The sequence below is a fragment of the Sapajus apella genome, unplaced genomic scaffold (genome assembly GCF_009761245.1).
Source record: "Sapajus apella isolate SASKATOON/1434 unplaced genomic scaffold, GSC_monkey_1.0 scaffold57, whole genome shotgun sequence".
NCBI classification, from domain to species: domain Eukaryota; kingdom Metazoa; phylum Chordata; class Mammalia; order Primates; family Cebidae; genus Sapajus; species Sapajus apella.
The window spans coordinates 12,661,523-12,685,597 of record NW_022436997.1 but is presented as its reverse complement, the minus strand read 5'-3'; the positions used below and the strand labels follow the sequence as shown (position 1 = coordinate 12,685,597).

The window sequence follows — 24,075 nt, the reverse complement described above, 5'->3', positions numbered from 1 at the left end:
AGTACCTGCTGTCTCTCCAGACGCATCCTCTTGGCGGCATTTCTACTCTCACTCTCACAAGCTGAAGCCAAGATACTCTCTGCAACTGCTGAAGTAAGGTGGGAAGGAATAGGTCGAGACTAAAAGAAAAAAAGAGAAAAATATGAAGAAATTATTAACAGTATCATTAACAGGCTAGTGCTATTCTCAGAAGAACTCTCAGGATCATCAACACGTGCAGGAGTATCCATTTATTTCAACTGAACTTATTTCAATAGAAAGAGAAAATGGAAATTGTAAAGATGAAAAATGAAAGCTAGTTAGAGGTTAAAGCTATCATTGCTAAACAGATCCATCATTCATTCCCATAGATCCATTTTCACTAGTATCTAGCCTGGGCCATGAAGCTGGAGTTTGAACAGGCAGTGGCAAAATTGCTGACTGGATTTTGCAAAAAAAAAAAATAAGGTCTTTAATTCTATTATAACATATGACATGCACAAAAAAAACAAAACAAAAACAAGTGACAGGGCTGAAACAGAGTTAAACAAAACCTAACAGACACTCAGACCATGTCAAACGATCTTAATATGAAATATTATGAATATTTACACTCTACAGTGTGACCCAATTGATGTGATTAAAATGCTTTTAAATATAAATAACTAAAAACTAGAAAGTCAGTCCTAAAAATTTTTTGATATATTAAAGGTTTAATTCTTTAGATGTGAGATATGTTTGCCTATATGTATATGCATGTTTTGTTTTCTTTATAAAATATGAGTAATATTAATTTAATAGGCACGTGTTGAAATCCATCTTCTGTATAGCCCACATAGAAAGTAATTAATTCTCCAAGTAAACTCATAATTAACTATAAATTGTTTGCAGCTCTCAATATCATTTGTGATAATCATAACAAAAACTAAGATTTTCATTCTTTTTTCCATAATTACAGGCAAAGTCATCCAAATGAAAGATGAAATACTTAATGATATAGAACAGTTTCTTAAATTAAGATAAGCAAATGATAGATAATAACAAAATGAAACCAAATGAGATAGTAAAACAATGTGGAATTATGAAATAAATGTATCTTTTGGGAATAGAGCATATATAGTATATGCCACCTTTGGGTTTTCAAAGCCTCAGTCTAAAATATGTGTGAATGCTATTTATTAGAAAACTGAACTAATTGAGACATTTTGAATTTTTTTCTAAACAAATTGACACATGCCTTTTTGTTTTTTTACATGACTCATTTTACCAACTCTGGCATGTAAAATGTGTCTCAGCAAATTGAATACAGGGCCTACATCTCAAATAATACTCTAGATTCAGACCACATCCTTTTAACAGACACTCACAGTTAAATTTGTATAGTGTAGACAGAGACCAGGCTCTGACCTTGGTTGAACTAGGAAGCAATTTCTGCAGCTGCCTTAGCAGATTTCCTCACTACTCCCCCTCTCAAGTATCCTCTAGAGGCAAAAGGTAGAACAGGTATAGGGTACATCCTCCTCTGCTAACCCCATAGGACATCTCAAATGATGGCTACATAACTTTGACAATAAAGCAGTAGAATATTTGTAATGCTATTTTTGCAAAAGAGAAGAGAAGAGGTCTGTTGGTGGCAGGAAAAAATGCAATATAAGCATTTTGAAAAGGAATTAGAAAGCCAGGACTGTGCATTTAGAACAGAAAAGAGGGTCAGATGAGGCAAGCCTAAAAGAAATTGCCATAAAGATGTAACTATAATTTCAAAACTCATATTGCTTCTTCATTTCATTCTCTCCTTCAATAGGTATAAATAAAACATTGTCCAAAGCCAAATAAATTAAACTATAAAATCAGTCTCATTAAAAGATGATCACTGCCTGACTCAAAAATGTAATCCAAACTACATGGGAATTAGATACTCATTGATATCTTTCTTGATTAAGCTATTTTTTGAGGCAAAGGTGTATAGGAAAAATGAGAATAAGAACATTACATTATCAAAAAATAAAACAAATTATTTGATTGTAGTTAGCTTTATTCAAATAGGAGAGACAGTTTATAAACTACATTATTAAATCATTTGTTTCCAGGGATGGAATCAAGAGAATCTAAATAAAATATCAACAACATTCCTTTTCCTAATCTTATTATTGATAGCCACAAGGGATTCAGAGAGACGTATTTCGGTTCATTACCTTTATTCTCCTCTCTTCTTTTTCAGCTATCACCATTCAAAATTAGGAATATATAAAGCTATGAATTTTACTAAATAATTACATTGTAACAATAGGCACACAAGTAACTTAAATGCATAAAATTTGTTTAATAGGGAGAACATAAGTAAAATATCCCTTCAATTAAAATTATTTCATAGGATTTCCTTCAAATTCTTTTTAATTTTTAAAAGCAACTTTTATTACTTAACTTCTACTAAAGCAGTAACAGTTGTTATGCATAAAAATTTATGTAATTTCCTTTTCAGAAAAGATGATGGGGAGAGTTGAATCTTCCCTAGATGTGTTATATTCGTCTTTTCAAAAACTAGAGTAATGTCCTGGCTAAGTAGAACTAAATACATTTTAAGTTCATGTGATAACTTAATTTTTAAAAATCAACTTCAAGATAAAGCAATCATGCATATTATCCTATTGAGTGGGAAAAAAAAATAGAAGAAAAGATACTTGATTCAACACTGCCCGTAGATAAATAGCATAATTTAAAAAATAGATTTGTTCTGAGTTTATTGTAGGATCATAAGATGACAACTCTCAATGGTCATAGAAGTCATCTAATATAAGTTTCTTCCCTCAACTTTCAAGAAACTGAAACCTAGGTAGATCAAGTAATTGCAAAAGGACAAATTCAACTAGATTTATAACTTAGGTTTCGTGTCTCCCAATTTTCAGGTTTCATGTCTCCCAAAATTCTGTTGTATACTTAGTACTTTTACATAATTTGTCATTAATAAAACAAAAAATTCTTTTAAAAAGCCTTATAAACAAACCATAGTTTTCAACTAAAAAATAAGCAGAACAAAGGTAGTCATTTACATGGATGTATTATAATCATCATTAACTCAAGCTCATTGGAGAAAAAGACAGAATAAATCACAAAATCTGTATTACAGTCTAAAAATATATTTGAAATGTATTTTTTACAGAAATATACTACATCTCAATAATGTTGAGTATGGAAATACAGTACCATCCTAAAATAATTTTTAGATAAGTGTTAGTAATACCTAACTCTTATTGAGTGCTTAGGACATTCAGATATTAATATCAAAAGCTTAGATTTATTATCAAATTTAATCTACTAAACAATCTTTGAGAAAAGCACTTATATTACTCATTTTAGATAAAATACATAGACGTTCTGAGAGATTGTGTAACTTGCTCACAATTATGCAGCAATGTAGGTGGAAATATATGAATTCAAATCTAAGTCTGAGGATAAGTTGAGAGTTATGATCCCTAGTAAACTATCATTCATATTTTACAACTAATAGGCCCCAGTGAGTTTAAATAAATCTATAATTCTTAAATACTACACATTCCTGTAAGGGAATTCAATCACAGCTAACTACACATTGCATTTAGCAAAGAATATATCAGGATCTCCCTAGCACCCTTCACTTAAAGTGGTTGATGTCCTTTAATATATTTTCCTATAAGTTCTATAAATTATGAAATTTACAATATTCATTAATAGCACAAAGACAAAAATGTAACTTATCTAAATTATGCCACAAATCCTTAACTGATACAGTCGGAGTTAATACAATTTTAATGTTAATACAGCCAGAAGTGTCAATAAATTACTATACATGAAACATAATCACACTTAATTTCATGCCTAAAATGAGAATACAGGAGCCAGGTGGAGAAGTTCTTTCTCTCCTGTGAGATAATCATGCTAAAAATCCTTTTGCTTTTAATATTAATGAGCCAATAATAAATGCCAATGCTCCCCAATACACACAGGGCTCAAGTGTGCAGTACTTGGTTATAAGATATTAAAGATGAAAGTTTAAAAAAATTCTCTATAATTTGGCTTCTATCCATTTAACAACTCAAAAGTACTAACATTAAGATAGTGAGAAGGAAATTAATCAATTTTTCTCCTTATAAAAGTAATTATATACAGAGAAATTTAAAACTAGCACTTAGTATGTGCTCTGAGAATCATCTTCATCTGAACTCTCCTTTCCCTCATTACATTTGATGGTTGAGAGCTTATTCTAATGTAACCACAGTATGGTCTTTCTAAAACATATTAGCAAGTGTGTTAGGGGATATAGTCATAGATTTCACCAGGAATGAGTGTTGAAGATTCCCTCTTACATTTGTAAGAGTGGGCATAAAACACAGAGCTTTCATGTAATAGTTAGAGGTAAGACTATTTTGATGCAAAAACCAAATGCATTGAATTCAATAGATAATTTATGAAAAACGGCACCTCCTCTGGTTGAAGATAGCTCAGCAAATATATATATATATATATATACTATTTGATCTCTCTCTCTCAGAAGATTTAAAGTAATAGTCTAAAATGGATATAATTATACAATTCACATGATCTATACCTGTATTGGGAATATTTATTACCTATTTATTTACCTGTATATAACATAATGGTACCTACCCACCTCTAATTATCTCTTCATAATTAACTGACATTCTAACTGGGATCTGAGTTGATCTTTCTCCAGCACTGCTCTTATTGTAATAATTATCTTCGCTCAAATCAGTGGCAGTTGTGTCATTACACAGATGGCTACATCAACACATGGAGCTTTTGGAGTTTAAAGAGTCACATTTTAATTGGGGATTTAAGATGAAATTGCTGTTGGCACGATGTAAATGTGTCTTTTCTTATATATGCCAGTAAAACTTACCATCATACCAACCAACTATTTCATTTCGTGTGGTCTTAAAGCTATAAATGAAATAACTTTAGAGTCCTCTTAACTTCAGCTGTACATTTAGGATGCCACAGAATTTTTACAATTACAAAAAAGTAGAAAGAAATTTAAGAATTTAAGGTTATGTTCATGGGTAAACGTGGTAATGCTCTCCAGGCTCCACAATTAAAGTAAAGCTTAATAAAGTATTAGATAAGGTCAGTTTGGGAGCAACTGTGACATCCATTCAAGGTTGTAAGTAGAATGAGCACTTTGAAGATAATTAAACAATTCAGTAGTCAGAGTTTACGTAGTGTGCTGAATTGAGATTATTCCTCCTAATCTTGTTACTTTATAAAATACTTATTAAGAATTCTGTAATTTGGATGGTATGTACTCACTATCTCCCCCAAGTAGCATATCTATACCTAAAGGCATGATAGTCCAGGTTATATACATAAAGTTTCATGTTCTATGGGATCCCTTCTACTAAGCAGGTGGTTTCACTCTTATACATCAGTGGAATAGAGGTAGCTTGCAACTAAGTCACACTGAACTGAGTATTATTCTATAATCAGCTACTTACTATGTGACCATTTTCGCAATTTAATCTGAGCCTCAGTCATCCCGCTAGGTATTATTATTTTTGTTCTTATAAATGACAAAACTGAGGTTCAGTCAGAAAATTATAAATGAGGAAAATAAGCTCCATATTATAAAGTCATTTTTAGAAGTCCATGAGAAATGCACACAGAGTCATTAGCATATTTAATAAGCACTTTTAGTATAACAGGAACTGTGCCATGTTTAGAGATTTGAAGATAATCTCAATAGGGTCTCTGCCATCAAAGAATTTACTGGACAAGTTAGTATAATGCCTAGCACATAGGTTATAACTTTATAATGCACATGGAAGTGCATTATTAAAAGTGTGTTTAGTAAAGACAACCTTTTGTGAGCAATTCTGAAGCTCTAATATTGTATAAACTTAAAAGATTTTTCAAAAACTTGGGATAAACTCGGCTGGCAGAAAAAAACTGATAAATGAATGCTTAAGGTTTTACTTTTTCCTAACTTCTGTGAATATTCATATGTTTTGCAGCAGAAATACTAATATATTTGTATATGTGATGTTTTTCTAGGCCCCACTATGGGTGTTGTGCAACAAACCTAACATGTACTCTATCATGTCCCTAAATTGGAAAGCTCTGAATTTGAAACCTTAGATCATCCAAGATTTCAGATTACCTGGTGAATGCAAGCTAAAATAGAAGTTCAACTGTCCTTACTTTATTCCACACGGTTTTGATGGAAGAAATAAGAAAAGTTCCTTCCTCAATTAACCCTGGCCACCAGAGTTTGTCCGGGGCAATCATGGGAACTCAATACTTTTGTTTCCAGTGACTGATCCAAGAAGGTGGACATATAATTCAAATAGGGTCAAGCAAAGTTCTTTCTTGAGAACTGAGACCTGGAGTTGGAGGATTCCTCTTGTGTTGCGAGTTTTAAGTTTGGAGGCTTAGAACTGCTGATGGCAACATTTTCAAACAGTTAGCAAGAAGTGGTCTAAGACATAAATCAATACGCAAGAGAAGCATAATTAAGAACAAGGAGAACAGCAAAGCCCTGACATTGGAGCCCGTGGATCCACTATATGTGAATTCTTGAACTTTCTAGTTGTTTGAGAAAATTCTCTTGATTAATTTAAAAGGAGTTTGAAAGTGTGTTTTAGCAGAAATAGGATATAAGCTGTTTAATCTTTGTCTAGGCTTTGATTAGAAATATTTCATTTATGAATTAATGGTCTATGTTTTGGCCTTAATTTTAGAATATTATTGGCCATTAATAATGATCTTTCACATGGGAATTAATAAGTCTTCTAGTTGAAGACTTAGAAGCATAATTTAGTTAATATCATCTGACAATGCCTCTGATCAAGACACAAGATGAACTCAATTATCAACGGAAATAACATGCTTTCATTTATAACTACATGATGATTTATTTTAAATATATAAAATACAGTACATTTTGTATATATGCTACAAAATAGATTTTAAGTCTCAAATTCATGTTACATATACTTACAAGTATTGTACATTATGATATCATTTTCCTAATTATTTGTGAAACAAAGTGTATACCAATTCCTTTCATATAATTAATATCACTACCTATTCCCACTAATTGCTAAATATATTTAAATTTTGTTTAATGTATTAACTCTTAGCCTTTTGGCTAAGATAAAATATATTTTTTTAATGTTTTGAGAGGTTGAAAATAGTTAAAATTGAAAGTTATATAACTGTTTTCTTTAGTAAAAATTACTTGCTAATGATTTAAAATGTATTAGGCCACATTTTCAGTTAAATTGTGTGAAACTCATATCACACAATAAAAATTATCTTATCTCTCAACTAATTTCTACCACAAAGAAGCACATTAGTAAATATCCATCCAGTCACTCAATCTTTCATTCATCAATTTTAATTCAGTTGAATTGAACATGAATTGAGCAACTTTCTTGAGCAACTACTTGTATTATGTAAGACATTGTGGGTGATACAGAGATGAACAAGTTAAGAAGCATAGTACTCAAGGAACATAATTTCTTCTTAAAGAGCTAAGGCCAAATATAGATAACAGTAATATAAGACAGGATAAAATAAAACTACAAAAGATGTACCACAAAGTACAATTTGCACACAGAAGAGAGAAAGATGTGAGGCTGCTGTTAGCTAGCAGTGAGGACTAAATAGATAAAGACCTAGTTGATTTAGTCCTTCCAGTAGCTCAACAGATTGGGACAGTGCAGGTTTCCCAGGAAAGGGAACTGTGAAATTCAATTTCAGAATAAATTGCATTTTATTGTTTTTCTCACATGCACCAAGTGCCATACTAGGTGTACCAGGGACTGTCCTAGGAGTTTTTACATTTGTTATTTCAAGTCCTTTGGTTTTCATCTTTAGGATAAGAGCTATCATTTCCATTTTTCTTTTCCCGGGTGAGACCAAGGCTCAGAGATAGAAAATCCACAAGTAGCAACTGGAAAAGCACAGACAAGAACCAAGGTTCACTGACTAGCAAATCCAGGTGCTTTTCTTCAGACGCTCACCAATGCTGCTATTTTTTTATTATTTCCTCCTGGATTCAGTTTCCTTCTTAGGATAGAGGAATTCCTCTGGAATCGGTCAAGCTGTGTGAGTAGTAGCCTCAGAAATTATCCAAAGTATTTCTTTCCTCCTCACTTTGAAAGTAGAGCTGAGCTGGGCATTGATTTGTGAATTAAAAGTAGTTTTTCTTGAAGCGTTTTTTCTTAGTACTTTGAATAAATTTTTCATGCTTTTTTTCTTTTTTTCCCCCATTTATATATTTTATTGCATTTTAGGCTTTGTCGTACATGTGAAGAACATGCAAAATTGTTGCATAGGTACACACGTGGCAGTGTGATTTGCTGCCTTCCTCCCCATCACCTACATCTGGCATTTCTCCCCATGCTATCTCTCCCCAGCTCCCCGCTTTTTTTCTATTGTAGATAATCTGTTGTTTCTTTCTGGCACATTTAAGAATTTATTTCCTCTTCTGTGGTTTTACTGTAATATCCCTAGGTATGATTTTTTTTTTTAATGCATACTGTTTAACACTTATCTGTTATTAGGATTCAGGTTCAATCAATTTTGAAAAATTCCTCATCTTTTTCAATTTGCCTCTTTATTCTAATTTCTCATCTGGAATGCCTATTAAATCTATCTTTATCATCCTAATATTCATCCTAATTTCTTTTTCATATTTACCTTCTATTTTTTTTCTGTGGGTAACTTGCATACTTCTGTGTTACAGTTTACTTTCTCCTTGGCTGAATCTTATAATCTACTTAACCCATTTAGTAAGGCTTTAATTTCAATGCTTAATTAAAATGTATACCATTTTTATTCCTAAAATCTGTATTAGGATATTTTTTATTTCTTTTTTCATAGAGAAAAATAGAGGACTAGCTTTTCTTGGGCCCAACTTTATATACATTTCTCAGTTTATGTGCCTGTCTGCTAGGAAACTAAAACACATGTATCCTGAACTTGGGTGGACATTCATACACACAATTAAGGGCTTACAATTCTGGCTAAGATTTTCCTATTCATTTCAGGTATCTGGAAATTTCCTTTTCTTTCTTTTGAGCGTAGCTGAGTATTTTTTTAATTGTTATATTTTATTCGGGATTTGTATGTGTTTGTGGTGGGAAGCTGGATGGGGTGTGTGTATGTGAAAAGAACATACCGCATGAGGCTCAGGTCAACATCTTGCTAAAAGTAAAAGATACAATGATGAGTAGCTTTGAAAAACAATTTGGCTATATTCTTCACAGCCTAGTTATTCTTTAATTTTAATGCATTTAGTAAAAAAATGAACAAAGGGTACCCATAATCCCCGAGTCATAAAAATATTAGTGGACCAAGAGACACCACATTGAAAGCAGCAGCAGTCTCATATGATGAACCAAGGTGTGAAAGGAAATAATTTGAACATATTAGAAGGACAGGTAGAAAGGTACCACATTATACGCTAAACATTATACATACATGATCATGTATAATACCCCAACAGCCCTATCGTTTAGAAGAGACTCAGAAACAATGCACTTGTACAGGAATTGAACTAAGCAAGGAATTGAAGCTAGGTCTCTCAGTTTCAAAAGGTCATATGCTAAAACATTATAGCAAGAAATTTGTAATTTGTTCTGAGATGACAGAGTTTCATGCTATCAAAGCCAGAATTGAGGAAGACTACTCTAGGGGCAAAAGCAGATTTATCATAAAGCCAATAAAGCAAGGCATAGGACACCTCAATTGGATGGGCCTATTGAGTACTGGAGTTCTTGGATGCTGTAAGCATTCCAGGAAGGAAGGGAAAGTCATTTTAAAATCCAGAAGGATTTATATGTAAGTGCATCTGAAAATTGTCTAACAATGTTAGATGTTAGAAGAAGTATTTTAATCTTCCAGACTTCAGTGATTTCTACATTTTTTGTAGTATATTTTTAAACTGTAAATACACATTCATTTTTCTACCTAATTTTTTCTTATAATTGTATATTACTTTTCTTTTCAAAAAGATCTTAAGTCATTTAATCTTCAGCTTTTGCAAATCTTATTTCTGCCTCTGCCTAGACATAGTGTGTGTGAAGACTGTAAGATGAAAGTAGGGAGTTGAGTTAGAAGGATTTTACAAGAGTATAGGTGTGAGGTATGAAAGACTAGAACTGAAATAATAGCACATAAAATCAGAAATTATAAGATTTATTTAGGAAACAGAGTAAAGAAAGAATAAGCAGAATTTAGTGAGTGGTAAAATACAAAACACAAAAACAGTAAAATCTCATTCTACATTTTTGAGCAATGGCATAAATGACAAGATGGTGTTATTAACAGTAGGCAAGTCAAGAGGAACTTGCTGGTGGCTTGATAAATGAGGTGGAATATCAGTGGAGAAAATAGGTGCTGGAGAATATAAAGAATTCAGTGTGATATAATTATCATTGCTCTAATGTCTGGCTGACATTCGGAATGAAATACCAAAGATTTGTAGATTTCTGGTATTGTACTTAGAGAATAGAATATTGTGCACATGGGCAGACATTTGCAAATGTGGTTAGGGTAATAAACAGTACGTGGCTAAGCACAGAACTGTATGAACTGCCCTAAAGCAGGTAAGAGTAAATGAGGAGGAATAGAAACAAGTCTCAAGAAAATGAGTTTGTTTTAGTTGAGTATACAATCTTTGAGTTTTGTGCAAAGGTGGTCATATGATTTTTTGTTTGGTTTTGTTGAGACAGAGTCTGGCTCTGTCACCCAGGCTGGAGTGCAGTAGCACCATCTGGGCTCACTACAACCTCTGTCTCCTGGGTTCAAGCAATTCTCCTGCCTCAGCCTCCTGAGTACCTGGGACGACAGATGCGTGCCACCACATTCAGCTAATTTTTTTTTTAAATTTTTTAGTAGAGATGAGGTTTTCAGAGTGTTAGCCATGGTGGTCTCAATCTCCTGACCTTGTGATCTGCCTGCCTTGGCCTCCCACAGTGCTGGAATTACAGATGTGAGCCACCATGCCCAGCCTGTGATCTTTATAAAAACTAATTCAGTAGAGTCATCCTTTGGTATCTGTGTGGGATTGGTTCTAGGACTTCTGAGGATGCTTAAGTCCCTTAAATAAAGTGGCGTAATATTTGCCTATTACCTAGGCACACTGTCTCATATACTTTAAGTCATCTCTAGCTTGCTTATAAATCTTCATACAATGCAAATGACATGTAAATAGCTGCTATACTGTGTTGTCTAGGGAACAATGACAAGAAAAGAATGTTTATACATGGTGAATATAGGCACAACCCTCTTTTTTTCCCCATATATTTTCAATCAGTTGACTGAATTCACAGATACAGACCTTGCAGATCTGTAGGCTAACTACATAGTGATGAGAACCACAGTCTGAATAATCTGAATGTGAAGGACTACTGAAGAATTTCATGGTAATAGTATCATCTGTGAGTATAAAATGCTCTTTCGAGAAACCTGACAAAGGAAGATGAACTTAGATTGTAGAAGAAGAGTAAGAGATGGATTTATATATATATAGATATCTGATAACTTTTTTTTTAAGAAAAAAAGAGATTATATGTTCCTCTCAGAGAAAATGGAAAACTGAACATATAAAAGAGTATGGATGGTTGATGAAGCAATGTTCTGAAGAAGATAGAATTATATGGGGCAGAGATGTGAGATTTATTTCTCTAGGGCAAATAAGAACAAGACTTTTCCTCTGTAAAGTCATAAGAAAATACTTGAGAACATTTAGAAAATTTTGAAATTTTTAATATTGCTAGTTCAGGCTCTTGGAATGATGACTAACACCAAGGTATATTCATGCTAATAAAGACTGAGGTGAAATAGACATCCAGATCCCTGAAGTGGAAAGGTAAAAGAACTGTGAAATCAGCTAGGAAGTCAATATTATTAAGGAGGATACCAGAGGATGCAATTAAAAATAAAGATTATAAATAAAGATCTTAGGAGCTGTGAATATAACCTGGGGGATGGTAAATGACAAATACAAGAAAGAGGGCAAGAGTTAGTTCAAATAGCAAGTGGAAAATTCAAATAAAATGTGTTTGTTAATTAGCATCAATTAAGTTAATTGGTGACAAAGAGAGAGAAATGCATAGCTGTACTCATATTGTATGAAGAATATTCATAGCTACACAGGTATTATAAAGTTTTTATCAAGATCTTATACGAAAGGCTAGGTATAGTTTTGATATAATTTTCAGTTTAAAGAATCACTTAATTCATTTTTATAATAACTATTTGTTAAGAAATTAATAGCAAGTGTCACTGTATTTTTCCAAAGGTTAAGATATCAGGGAAACCATGTATTGAAAACAAAGTCTGATCCGTCTACTATGAGCTGTGTTAGACAAATAGAAGCAAATGATCGAAAAGTCAAATCCTCTAAAAAATATATATTATTTCCTAAACATGAAAGGTTTGCTTTCTGGTGCTTTCATAATTAGATTATTTACTTATTTGTGTCTAAATTCATATCTCCTTTTTTCCATTAAAAAATATCGAATCCACCAAGGAAGGTTATCTCCACCAAGATAAATTAAACAAAAAGACTTGGAGAGAGTTTGGCTCTGAATTGTCTCGTGGTAAGGCACAAAAGTGAACATATTAAGGTTCACAGTCCTGGTGTTGAGATCATGTGAAAACATTCCACTTCCTCAGGGAAAAAAATTAGTTTTCTTGCTTTACATTCTAGAAGAAACGTCTGAAATCAGGTTTTTCGTCATGGACATTTAGCAGCCTAATAAACAATGACCTTGACAATACAAAAACTAGCATGAGATTTATTTCTACAAACAAAAAAGGTCAATTGCATAATATTAAAAGCAACTAACTAGGTAATTTTTCAAGAGATTGAGATAATTAAACTTAAATATCTAGGCTATTTGGTTTAACTTGGTACAGTGGCAAAACTTGGGATACAAGAGGATTCATGGACTAAAAGTCTCTTAGATGATATCTTCCCTAAATATTTTCATTTGACTTTTACAAAAATACATGTATGCAGCATGGTGAAAGTCTCATAATGCAAATTCAGGAAACAAAAAAGAAATCATATCACCTGCTGTAGATGATACTCAATAGGGGCCAATCCTACCTTGTTCATAACACTGTGCTTTTTATGGCCTTTTCTATTACTATGAATTTAAGATCAGGACACCTTGGAGATAGGCTTTCTTTTCTGGAACAATAAATTTTCTTCAGAGAATTTGCTGAATTTGAGCATCAAAGCCAACAGACTCAATAACAGCTTGACATATTTGTCTACAGATTAATAGTTACATAACTCATTGGGTTAAGTAAATCTAAAGAAAACGAATATAGTATTTATTGATCAAACATTAGATTTTATTAGATTTATTTTTCATAAAGCATGGCCTTTTATATCCAGCTGTGGAGATTTTATGATTTGAGATAATTGGCACAGACATACTCTGAAACCTCTCTTACGTACACCAGCTCCTACCCAATTATACCTAATTAGATTCACAGATCACAAACATTAACAGCCTAGGCTTTTATGCAGCCTTCTCAGATAAGAAGAGAAAAAAAAAATGGTTTCACAAAATTTTGAAACTGTTCATATACATAAAAAATAAATGGGCAAAGCATACATTGTAAATGTGTGCATTATTTCTAGATGTAACAATTAGAGCAAAGTGAAATAGAATAAAGTTTAAGAATCATTGATTTCTAATCTCCACCCTATCAAGTAATCTAATGTCAACATAATCTCATCTGTCTATAAAGTCCACCTGAATATGAAAGCTCATGGTACCATCCACCAGCACACAAACATATCCAGTACAACAAATCCTTATATTTCTTTCACCTGAGCATTTTCATTCTCTGATCTTTAGTTTCAAGGCCTGCTATTTGTTAACCATTGATATAAAAACAATATCCCTTAGATGGATCCATTTCCTTTTGTTCTAGAGAATGCCATTCTCAGATGCCATCTCAAGCAGTGACTGGTGCTTCAGTTCACAACTTAAATAACCTCATGCCCACTTTAGTAGTGACAGAAAGAAAACAAATATGAACGAGATACTGGTTCTCACTGGTATTTACTCATATCACCCTTATTTTCTGTGGCATGGTACCACGCAGTTCTGTGAGCACTGGACTCACAAGATGTTCCTTATTAAATAAACGAAGGGAATAAATACTTCAGGAAGATGAAAAGGAGAAGGGGAAAAAAACAAACGAGCAAACAAAAACCCCTTTGACCTGACATTATGGTAAAAAATAAAAAAAAGACACTAAGATGGAAAAAAAATAGTGTCATGGTTTACATGTGGGATTTTGATGGAGTCTAGGGCTGTGTTTTAATTCAAAACTCACCATCTCAAAACCACTTCTTTTCATCCGCCTGCAGGACTTGAGGTAAGTACGTATACGTTTTCTGGCACGCTCTTGATACTCAGGGAATTGTCGCCTGCATGAGTCAATGATAGCCTGGATCTTTTCTTTGGGCTGCTTAGAGATTGGGACCATTCGGTCCAAGTTTTCATCTACAAACAGCCTGACAAACATCTGTTGGCAAGAGGGAGACAGAGGAGAAGGGTTTGGAGGGCTGCTCTCTTCTGTTCCTAGCTTCCTGTCTTGATTACCGATAGGAAAATACTGTTTTCTGGTTTATGCACTGGAGAACTTTGCAATGGAAAGCCAGAAATTTTAAGCAAACACTCTTTAAAGACTTTCTAAATGGTTGGATTAAAAAATAGAGAGAAAGAGAGAGAAAGGCAAGACAGACAGACAAACATACAGAAAAGAATAGACTATCGTGTAGAAAAAAATCAGGAAATAACAGTAGACTGTGACAATTGAGCACCCCATTACATTCTCTATTAATGATGAATACGACTGTTACATTGCTACACTGCACAGTGGACTAATCTCTGAAATCAAACAATTGACTCTTTTATCATGCATAATTAGATAAGCTAGGAAAGCAAAAAGAAATAACAGATGACGGGCGTACTCTTCCGAGGACTAAGCTGAGGCCCCCTCCATCCACTAGGTAAACATGCATACTCACACAACACAACTCCAGTTTTCAGCTCACATTTGGCTTTAAAATTCTAAACAAAACACAGCAATTCTGGTGTCTGGTTGGCAAAGAGTGTTTCATGTACTTTTTAAATCCTTCTGTAAATTAAACAAACATGTCTCTAAAATATCCACATTTACCAACAAGCAACAACATGAAAGTGAAGTGGCAAAAATTAAACCACACTTGGAGTGTGTGGCAGGACTCACATTAAAAGCTTTCAGCCGCTCGGCTTCAACGCCGTCTGTCTCATTAACTTTCTCTGAATCGTCATGGTCCTCGTGGTCATCTTCGTCCTCATCTCCCCTGTTTAGCGAGAGGTCCTCAGCGCCTCGGTCTACACTCTCGTTTTTCCCAGAGTCATAGCTGGAGTAACTATGTGCGGGAGACTGAAAGGAGAAGGTGAAATAAGTGCTTTTAAATTCATTGCACAAACATATAAATTTTATGTTTCATCTTTAATTTCAACTGTTTCTCAAAAACCTTGTTTATGAGTTGCTAACTCTAGAGCGGTGGTGATTTTAGTTTAAATCAAAATTAATTCAAATTAACTTAAAAATTCATTTCTTTGGTCACTTCACACTAGTCACATTGCAAGTGCTGGTTGGCTGCGTGGAATGTTTCCATCATTGCAGAAAGTTTTATTGAACTTAGCTGTTCAAGTGCAATTACTGTTTCCTCTCAATATTCATATTCAAATAAAAAAGGAATGTGTAATTGATTTTGCAAGAGAATCAGTAAGTCACATATTCATAGAACTTAATATGACCTCTTTGTTGGTATTAGTATTATACTTTATATAATGTTATATTATATCAATATTATATTAACTTTAATAGTATTATTTAAACAGGTATGGAAATTGAGGATGGAATGTTTAATTAACTTGCCCAGCAAGAGCTATACAAAATGTTATTGAGATTAGGACTATTAGTTATTAGTTAACATGTTTTAAAATAAATGTATAAATTGTCTATGAGTCTTAAGAGGGCATCTGATTTTGGTTTAGAAAATGGGAACCAGGTTTCTTCCTAATCATCTGTTAAGTTTAATGTTTCTGGATTCTCACACTATTCAAAAGACACAACAAATTAAAAGCAAGAACAATTAAATAATAATGATGCATATTTCCATGTAAAAATCATGAAACATCTGAAAAATTGAAAATGTTTAACAGTTCATTTTCACATGTAAATAGCTGATAGCCTTCAACAAATTTAAAGCAAGAAGAATTAAATAATAATGATGCATATTTCCAGGTAAAAATCATAAAACATCTGAAAAATTAAAAACGTTTAACAGTTCACTTTCACATGTAAACAGCTGATAGCCTTCTTAGAGCTTCAGTTATCAGAATACAATTCATAAGCATATCTATATGTTCATGGGCTGTTTAAAATAAATCAACTGGCTTTGATCAATTTCCATTTTGGGATTACACCTATCCAAATATTTTCTCTTAGGACCCTCTAGGATAATTCCAGAGTAAGTTTGGAATTATCCTGGGTAATAGATAATTTTAGAGTAAGTTTGGAAGAGTGACCTGGAAACAAAGAAAATCCAGGTATGTGGTGTGATAAGGAGCTTGATTCAGCCATGTACATCATAACAATAAACTATTTTATATAATCTCTTTGAGACCATAACATTAGCCAATCTTAGCCAATCTTAGCATATTCTAGGTACTTTTGATAAGATACTAAACTAAGATGTAATCAAATTTAAAAAGGAGTATTCTCTATTTTTATTTCATGATATAAAACATATTTTCTGAGACATCAAATACCATAAAGCAAATAATGAAGCAAGTAAGTGAGAGGTAAAAAGAATTAGCACTTAGCACAACTGCATACCTAGACAATTGGTTACCTTAAGCTTCATAGCAACCAGCTGAAAAAGGATTATCCTCCAGATTCTACAGATAAGAAAATAGCTTCAGAAAGCCGAAACCATCTTTTTTTATCTGAAGAATGAGATTATATAACAAGTATGCGAACATAGGTCTACCTAGGAGCTAACAGTGATCAAATAAGGTTTTCTCTTCAACATGAAGTATTTCTTTTTAAGGGTGTATGTGTGTTTTTGTGTGTATAATTGAAAGAATGTAAAATATTTACTGGTTGATGTACATGTTAATATTTAAACAAAACATTTTATAAGTGATTTCCCCTAAAACTGTTATTCCACCTAAATAAATTGGATACATAATTTACATTTTCTTATAGAACAGTAAATTTGCTATACAATTTCTTTATATAATAGAATCTATTTAAATAATTTATTAGTGCTATACCCACAGTTTTACTTGTTTGTTTCACTGGATAAAGTAAAATATAGATACACTATTATAATCAAATGCAGATAATTATATTTTCTTAAATATAAAACATCTACAGAAGGAAATAGTGACAAACTCTCTTGTTTTTCAGCTTAGGACCAAACATACTCTGGAAGAAATATATCTATTTTAGGAAAAATATATATTTAAGAGAATAAACTCTTAATAAACAGCAATAACATACAACTTTTAAGACCAACATGGTTAACAGTAATCTCTAAACACTCCTGCTCCAACTCCAAATGTCTATCTCAAAGTCAGTCATTTCTTCCCTCAGCAAATCTTTATACTGAGTATCACTACATATTTTGTTTTGTGCTAACATACTCTGCCACAGAACAATAGTCATTCAATAAATTATTTATGGGCACCTATTATGCATCAGACACTATTCTAAGCCTTTTAAATACATAACTCACTTACAACAAAATGGTTAAGTGACTCCCAATTCACATAGCTAGCAAGTGAAAAAGGATCTGAATCCTTTGGCTCTGAGTGTATCATCTTCACACTATTCTATGCTGTCTCTATAGGATGACTACTTATGAGGCTATTGTTATAATATCAGTAGAAATCAATTCCTAAGGAACTGTATTTCTTGACACAAACTTTTAAAATAGAAGTACCTCTGTAACAAAAAATAGTAAACCCATTTCATTATTTAACATCTGACTATGAATTTCTCTGAGCCAATCTAATAGAATACATGTATTTTACATGGTCTGGAGCCTATTTAATAATGTTTTGTATTCATGAAGTGTCTTAAAGTTTACGTGGAGCTTTAACTTCCATTTAACAACTTCACAGAACTAGTATTAATATTTAAATATCTCTATATTATAAATGATTTCAAATATATACATAATAATTATACTACTAAATTATATTAATATAGTTAATGGTTAGTTTTATGTGTCAACTTGACTGGATTGACACGGTGTTCAGATATTTGGCTACCCATTATTTTCAGGTGTATCTGTGAGGATATTTCTGGATGAGATTGACATTTGAAGTGGTAGAATCATTAAAAGAGATTGTTCTTCACAGTGTGTGTATGGGGGGATGAGGGGGAGGGCATAAGGGCATAATCCAGTGCCTCGAGGGCTTAAATAGAACAAAAAGCAGAGGAAAGAAAAATTTGCCCATTCTGCCTGACTGCTGAGCTGAGAGACTTACTGAGAATTCTGAGTCCCTGGTTCTTAGGCCTTTAAACTGGAACTGAACTCTACCACTGGGTTTCCTGGATATTCAGCTTGCAGATAGCAGATCCATGGCACTTCTCAGCCTTCGTAATCTTATGAGCCAATACTTTATTCTATATATTTTAGATCTTATTGATTCTGTTTCTCTGGAGAACCCTGACTGGTAATATGTTATTCACATTATAAGTAACCTCATTAAGGCTCAGTTAACTTAATTTGATGGGCTAACCTCAGACACTGAGAAAAGTGGTAGAGAAGTTAACTAGAGGCCATCCATTCATCACTGGGCCGATAAAACTATATAGGATTTCAGCATTGGGGAAGCATGGGAGTTAGCAAAAAAATTAAAAGTTGAGTTTCAGAATCTCAGTGGATTGCAAAAGCTGAAGGAGAAAGACAAATGTGTAAAGAAAAATGAATGTGAATTCAGACAGTTTTCATAAACTTCTATAATTGTGTCCAAGACCAAACATGGGGCTTGTTACGGTGTCTCTTACTTGTTTGTTGGTCCAGCACCTTTTGCTTTGAGAAAAAGACCCCTTGCTCTACCAGCTAAAATTGCCAATCCTTTGGGTACCAACCTTCTGTATGCTAGGCATGCACTTTTGCCTCTAAGTGAAGATGGCTGGCCTTAGTCTAAAATCAAGCTGAATCCAGCAGAGCTAAGGAGCACAGAGTTGTGATAGCATCATTTGTGCATCTAGATCTCACTATTACTGAAATTAAGCCCTGGAGTCTTAAGTTGTATAACACCATATATCCTCTACCCACCCACCAACATGCTTTTAAATTTTGCTTAAATTTGAGTTTCAGTCACCTGAGATTGAATCTGGAGTGGCACAGCAACCAATCATTAGAGGACAGATTAAAAATACAGATATCACACATGATCATTCAAATATATAGATCGCCCCAGCCAAATGAATAATATGCTCTTTGTAAGCAGCAGCAGATATTCTCAAATCTACCAACAAAGAAAATGATAATGAATGACTTTTATGAAGGGAAATTTTAAATTCACAGTGTTCAAAACTGCCTCCGTGCAATGATAACATACGTGTAGCATGCTTTATGGAACACACTAATATATTATAACTATGTAATCAGTGGAGGGATAATAATACTAGAACAGATTTCTGACATTAACAGTAAAGTTAAATTTTAAAAACCAGCAAAATTTCTTTACAATTCACATCATTAACAAGGTGAAATTACCAATATATTAAGGAAAATATTCCATAGGTTTGAAAAGTCTATCTTAAATCTAAAATGTAATAAGCATAATATATTTTTGAATGGCAATGTGAAATATTTAAAAATGTTACAATACACTTATTTGAATGCAAATATTCTGGGCTAATGCATTCACTGCAGCTGTTTGATGGACACAGAAACACTTGGAACAATGAAAAATGTATAGCCCTATTTACTCAAGTTTTAAAGAAAGCACAATCTTGCAGATCTGAAAATATTCAGGATCTAAATCTCAAGGATGATTGATGTTATTTTCCCCTACAAAACAAACTGAAATTTTTATAACTGAATTCTGTTTTTTAGCTTAATTATCATTTCTTGCCTTTCTTCCCATTTAGGGCCTATCTTTTAAGATCGGATTAAGTTAAATTTCTACAAATTTTCCAGCTTCTTTCTCAGTCTACTTCAATCATTCCCTAAACTGTGATGTCAAGTTACTTAATTTGACACAGATTTAAACACTATCATTGCTCTCTACTTTTCAAATTAATTTGCATTTTTCTTCAAACTAGTCTGAGATAAAAACCAATACATACCCGTCATAGAATCCAATACATGAACTTTACAGATCGGAATTCAAGACTGCCTATAATTTCTCTTTTTTCTGTAAAACTATTTGGTTTTTATAAATGGGGGAATGTGGGTATTGGAATGGTATCACAGGCTCAGGGAATAGAAATTATTATGTCTCCAAATAACCCACATAAAATATAGCAGCCATTTGCCTCATAAGCCTGCCTTGCCTTAATAAGAACTCTGGATGACCATAGCCTGGGAAACTTATTGCAGGTGCAATTGTTTTCTTATTTCAAGTATAAATCTAAAAAAAAAAAAACAAAAACAAAAACAAAAACAAAAAAAACTAAACCAGAACTAAAAAAGGATACAAAGTTATTAAAGAACCACAATTTAGGTTCTATAGAAGATGGATACATTCTTATCCTCAAAACACAGGTGTTGGCTTATGGGGATAAGGGTAGATTTTTGCCTTAGCTATATACTCTGCTTATTCTTCCCATGATAAAGTGTGGATTTCCTTAGCAAAGAGCCTTCTGAGAATACATTTGCACTTTCTTTTTCTCAAATTTTCCCCATCCCAATAGAACTGGCAGCTTTAGGCCCTGAAAAATTCCCACTTGTAGGAAACTTAATCTGTTTGGTTACTCTGTAGTCAGAGCCTAGGATGGCTCAGCAACAAACACATTACTTGGTGTTAGACATAGCTGGGGTTGGGAGCTGTGTGTGATATTTGCAGCCAATGGAAAAAAAGGGGAACCTATATTTCCTCATTATATCCTAAATGAGGGAAGAACACATGAATTCAGTACCAGGTATCCATGCTTTCATATGCTTTGTGTATCTTTGTCTCAGTGCTGACTGTAAGGTATTGTGCAAATGAGTTTATATGTTCATATTCCATACAGACTGAGAGTTATGTGAGGAGAGGTCCACATAGGCACCATGTCTCTTCTTCCATTTTTATAACTTGCACTATAAACACACAGTGGAAACAAAGTAAATGTTTTCTGAATGAGTGACTGCTTACACTTTGGAGTTACACAGAAGATGATTTAATTGTTTAAAGTGCAATTTTAAAAACTATCTTAGATTTACTTTAAAAAATATCAGTTATTCTCAGTGAGTTTATTAGCAATGTCACTATTATTACAAGTGTAGCACTGCGTGCCTTCTGATATGATATGAAATGAAGCACATGGTACTACTTAAGAAGCAAACTCACCAACAAGAAAGAAAGGAAAGAAAGGAAGGAAAGGAAGGAAGGAAGGGAGGGAGGGAGGGAGAGAGAGAGAGAAAGAAAGAAAGAAGCAAGAGAAAGCAAGAGAAAGCAGGCAAGCAAGCAGGAAGGAAGGAAGGAAGGAAGGAAGGAAGGAAGGAAGGAAGAGAGAAAGAAAGAAAGAAAGAAAGAAAGAAAGAAAGAAAGAAAGGGAGAAGGAGAACTTGAACCCAAACTTCAATCTGGAAACGGTGGTTCTGAAAATGTGCTGGTTGCACTAGCAGGATCAGCATCTCCTGGAAACCTCCTAGAAATGCAAAGGCTCGGCTCCCACCCCAGACCAATTGAATCAGACACTTTGGATCTAGGCCCAGCAATCTGTGTTTGAACATGACCTTCACGAGATTCTTAGGCACACTCAAGCTTGGAAAACCACTTGTCTGGAGCTAAATTCCATTTGTAGGAAATATAACAGTTAGAGAATTTAAATGACACCAAAGAAAGCACACAGGCAATTCCAAAATATGAGACATTGGGAAGGGCAATTGACCTTGGTCCTGCAACAATTAATTGATACAGAAAAGAGATATATTAAATGAGATTTAACAGATAAAATAAAATAAAATGTGTAACACTTGCTTGTATTACGCTGTATCTCAAATAAACCCAAAGCAAGAGAGACATTGTTTTGAAAAAGTGAAAATATTCTATTATAGATGAGGATAATAGATAATAACATGGAATTATTAATTTTTGTTAGATGTAATACCTTAACATTTGGTTAAGTAAATATTTATGCAAGAAAATATCCAGACTTGTTAGAGATACAAGTTGAGATACGAAGAGATGGCGTGACAAGAATGCATGGGATTTGCTTTAAAATACTATAGAAAGCCAAATTACGTCTATAATCCTAGAACATTGGGAAGTCAAAGAAGGATGATTGCTTGAGGCTAGGAGTTTAAGAAAAGCCTGGGCAACATAGTGAGACCTCCATCCTTACAAAACAAACAAAAAAACCCAAAACTATTAGCCAGGCATGGTGGCATGCACCTGTAGAAGTGTACTGGGGAGAATGAGGCAGTAGTATTGCTTGAGTCCATGAATCCCAGGCTGCTGTGAGCTATGGCCTTGCCACTGAACTCCAGCTATAGTCTTGCCACTGAAATCCATCAGAAGTTCTGATGGTTTTTTTAAGCTTTTCCTCTTTTGCTTGGCACTTCTCCTTGCTGCTGCCACGTGAAGAAGGATGTGTTTGCTTCCCCTTCCATCATGATTATAAGTTTCCTGAAGCTTCCGAGTCATGCTGAACTGTGATTCAACTAAACTTCTTTCCTTTATAAATTACCCAGTCTCGGGTGTGTCTTTATTATTATCATAAGAAAGGACTAATACACCCTGTCTCTTAAAATAAATTAAAATACTATAAAAAAGTGAAAAAGTTAAAAAATATGGGAAAGTCTTAATCACTGTTCAATTTAGGTGATGAGTATTAGTAGTTCATTATGTTCTCTATTTTTAAATATATTTTATATTTTCAAAATAAAATTTAAGTTTATAAATTTTGTGATTGATTTGGTATCCCCTCTGTTTTGACTGTTTCTATCATTATATTAACCTTTTCAGCAACATTTAAGAAGCACTACTTCATATTTAGAACGTTGTTTTAGGTTCCCATGATTGGATGAATACACATTTTATAAAGCCTGCAAGTTATAAAATTTGGAGTCGGGGAGCTTTTGAAGCATTAGATTAAAAAATAATTCTTTGCTTAAGATGAGGAAAATAACCACAAATTACAAAACTTTTAAAAGCTTCTATAGATATATAAAATTAGTCAAAATAATAACAGTCATCTATGACAGACCCACAGCAAACATCATACTAGCTAGGCAAAAGCTGGAAGCATTTTCCTTAAGAACTGGAACAAGATAAGTTTGCTCACTCTCATTACTCCAGTTCCACATAGTACTGGAAGTCCTAACCAGAGCAATCAGGCAAGAGAAAGAAATAAAAGCCAACAAAATAGAAAAAGGAGTCAAATCATTTCTCTTTGCAGATAATATTATCCTATACTTAGAAAACCTTAAAGGCTCCAGCAAAAGGACCCTAGAACTGATAAAACACTTCAGTGAAGTTTTAGGATGCAAAATCAACATATAAAAATCAATAGTACAGCCGGGCGCGGTGGCTCAAGCCTGTAATCCCAGCACTTTGGGAGGCTGAGGCGGGTGGATCACGAGGTCAAGAGATCGAGACCATCCTGGTCAACATGGTGAAACCCCGTCTCTACTAAAAATACAAAAAACATTAGCTGGGCATGGTGGCGCATGCTTGTAATCCCAGCTACTCAGGAGGCTGAGGCAGGAGAATTGCCCGAACCCGGGAGGCGGAGGTTGCGGTGAGCCGAGATCGTGCCATTGCACTCCAGCCTGGGTAACAAGAGTGAAACTCTGTCTCAAAAAAAAAAAAAAAAAAATCAATAGTACTTCCA

The 24,075-nt window shown here is 33.6% G+C and overlaps 1 protein-coding gene across 15 annotated transcripts in view; it reads right to left on the bottom strand.

The window, feature by feature from the left end:
- Nucleotides 1–24,075, bottom strand: part of NOL4 (nucleolar protein 4) — a 371,002-nt gene that overhangs the window by 77,466 nt on the left and 269,461 nt on the right. For 10 of the 15 annotated variants that reach the window (XM_032245372.1, XM_032245377.1, XM_032245379.1 and 7 more), the window contains 3 exons: nt 15,262–15,441; nt 14,344–14,535; nt 6–119 (listed from right to left, as the gene is read on the bottom strand). In XM_032245372.1, the coding sequence (XP_032101263.1) occupies nt 6–119; nt 14,344–14,535; nt 15,262–15,441 (486 nt within the window). The remainder of the gene's footprint in view (nt 1–5; nt 120–14,343; nt 14,536–15,261; nt 15,442–24,075) is intronic. The other 5 variants (XM_032245373.1, XM_032245380.1, XM_032245381.1 and 2 more) reach the window with 1 other exon arrangement.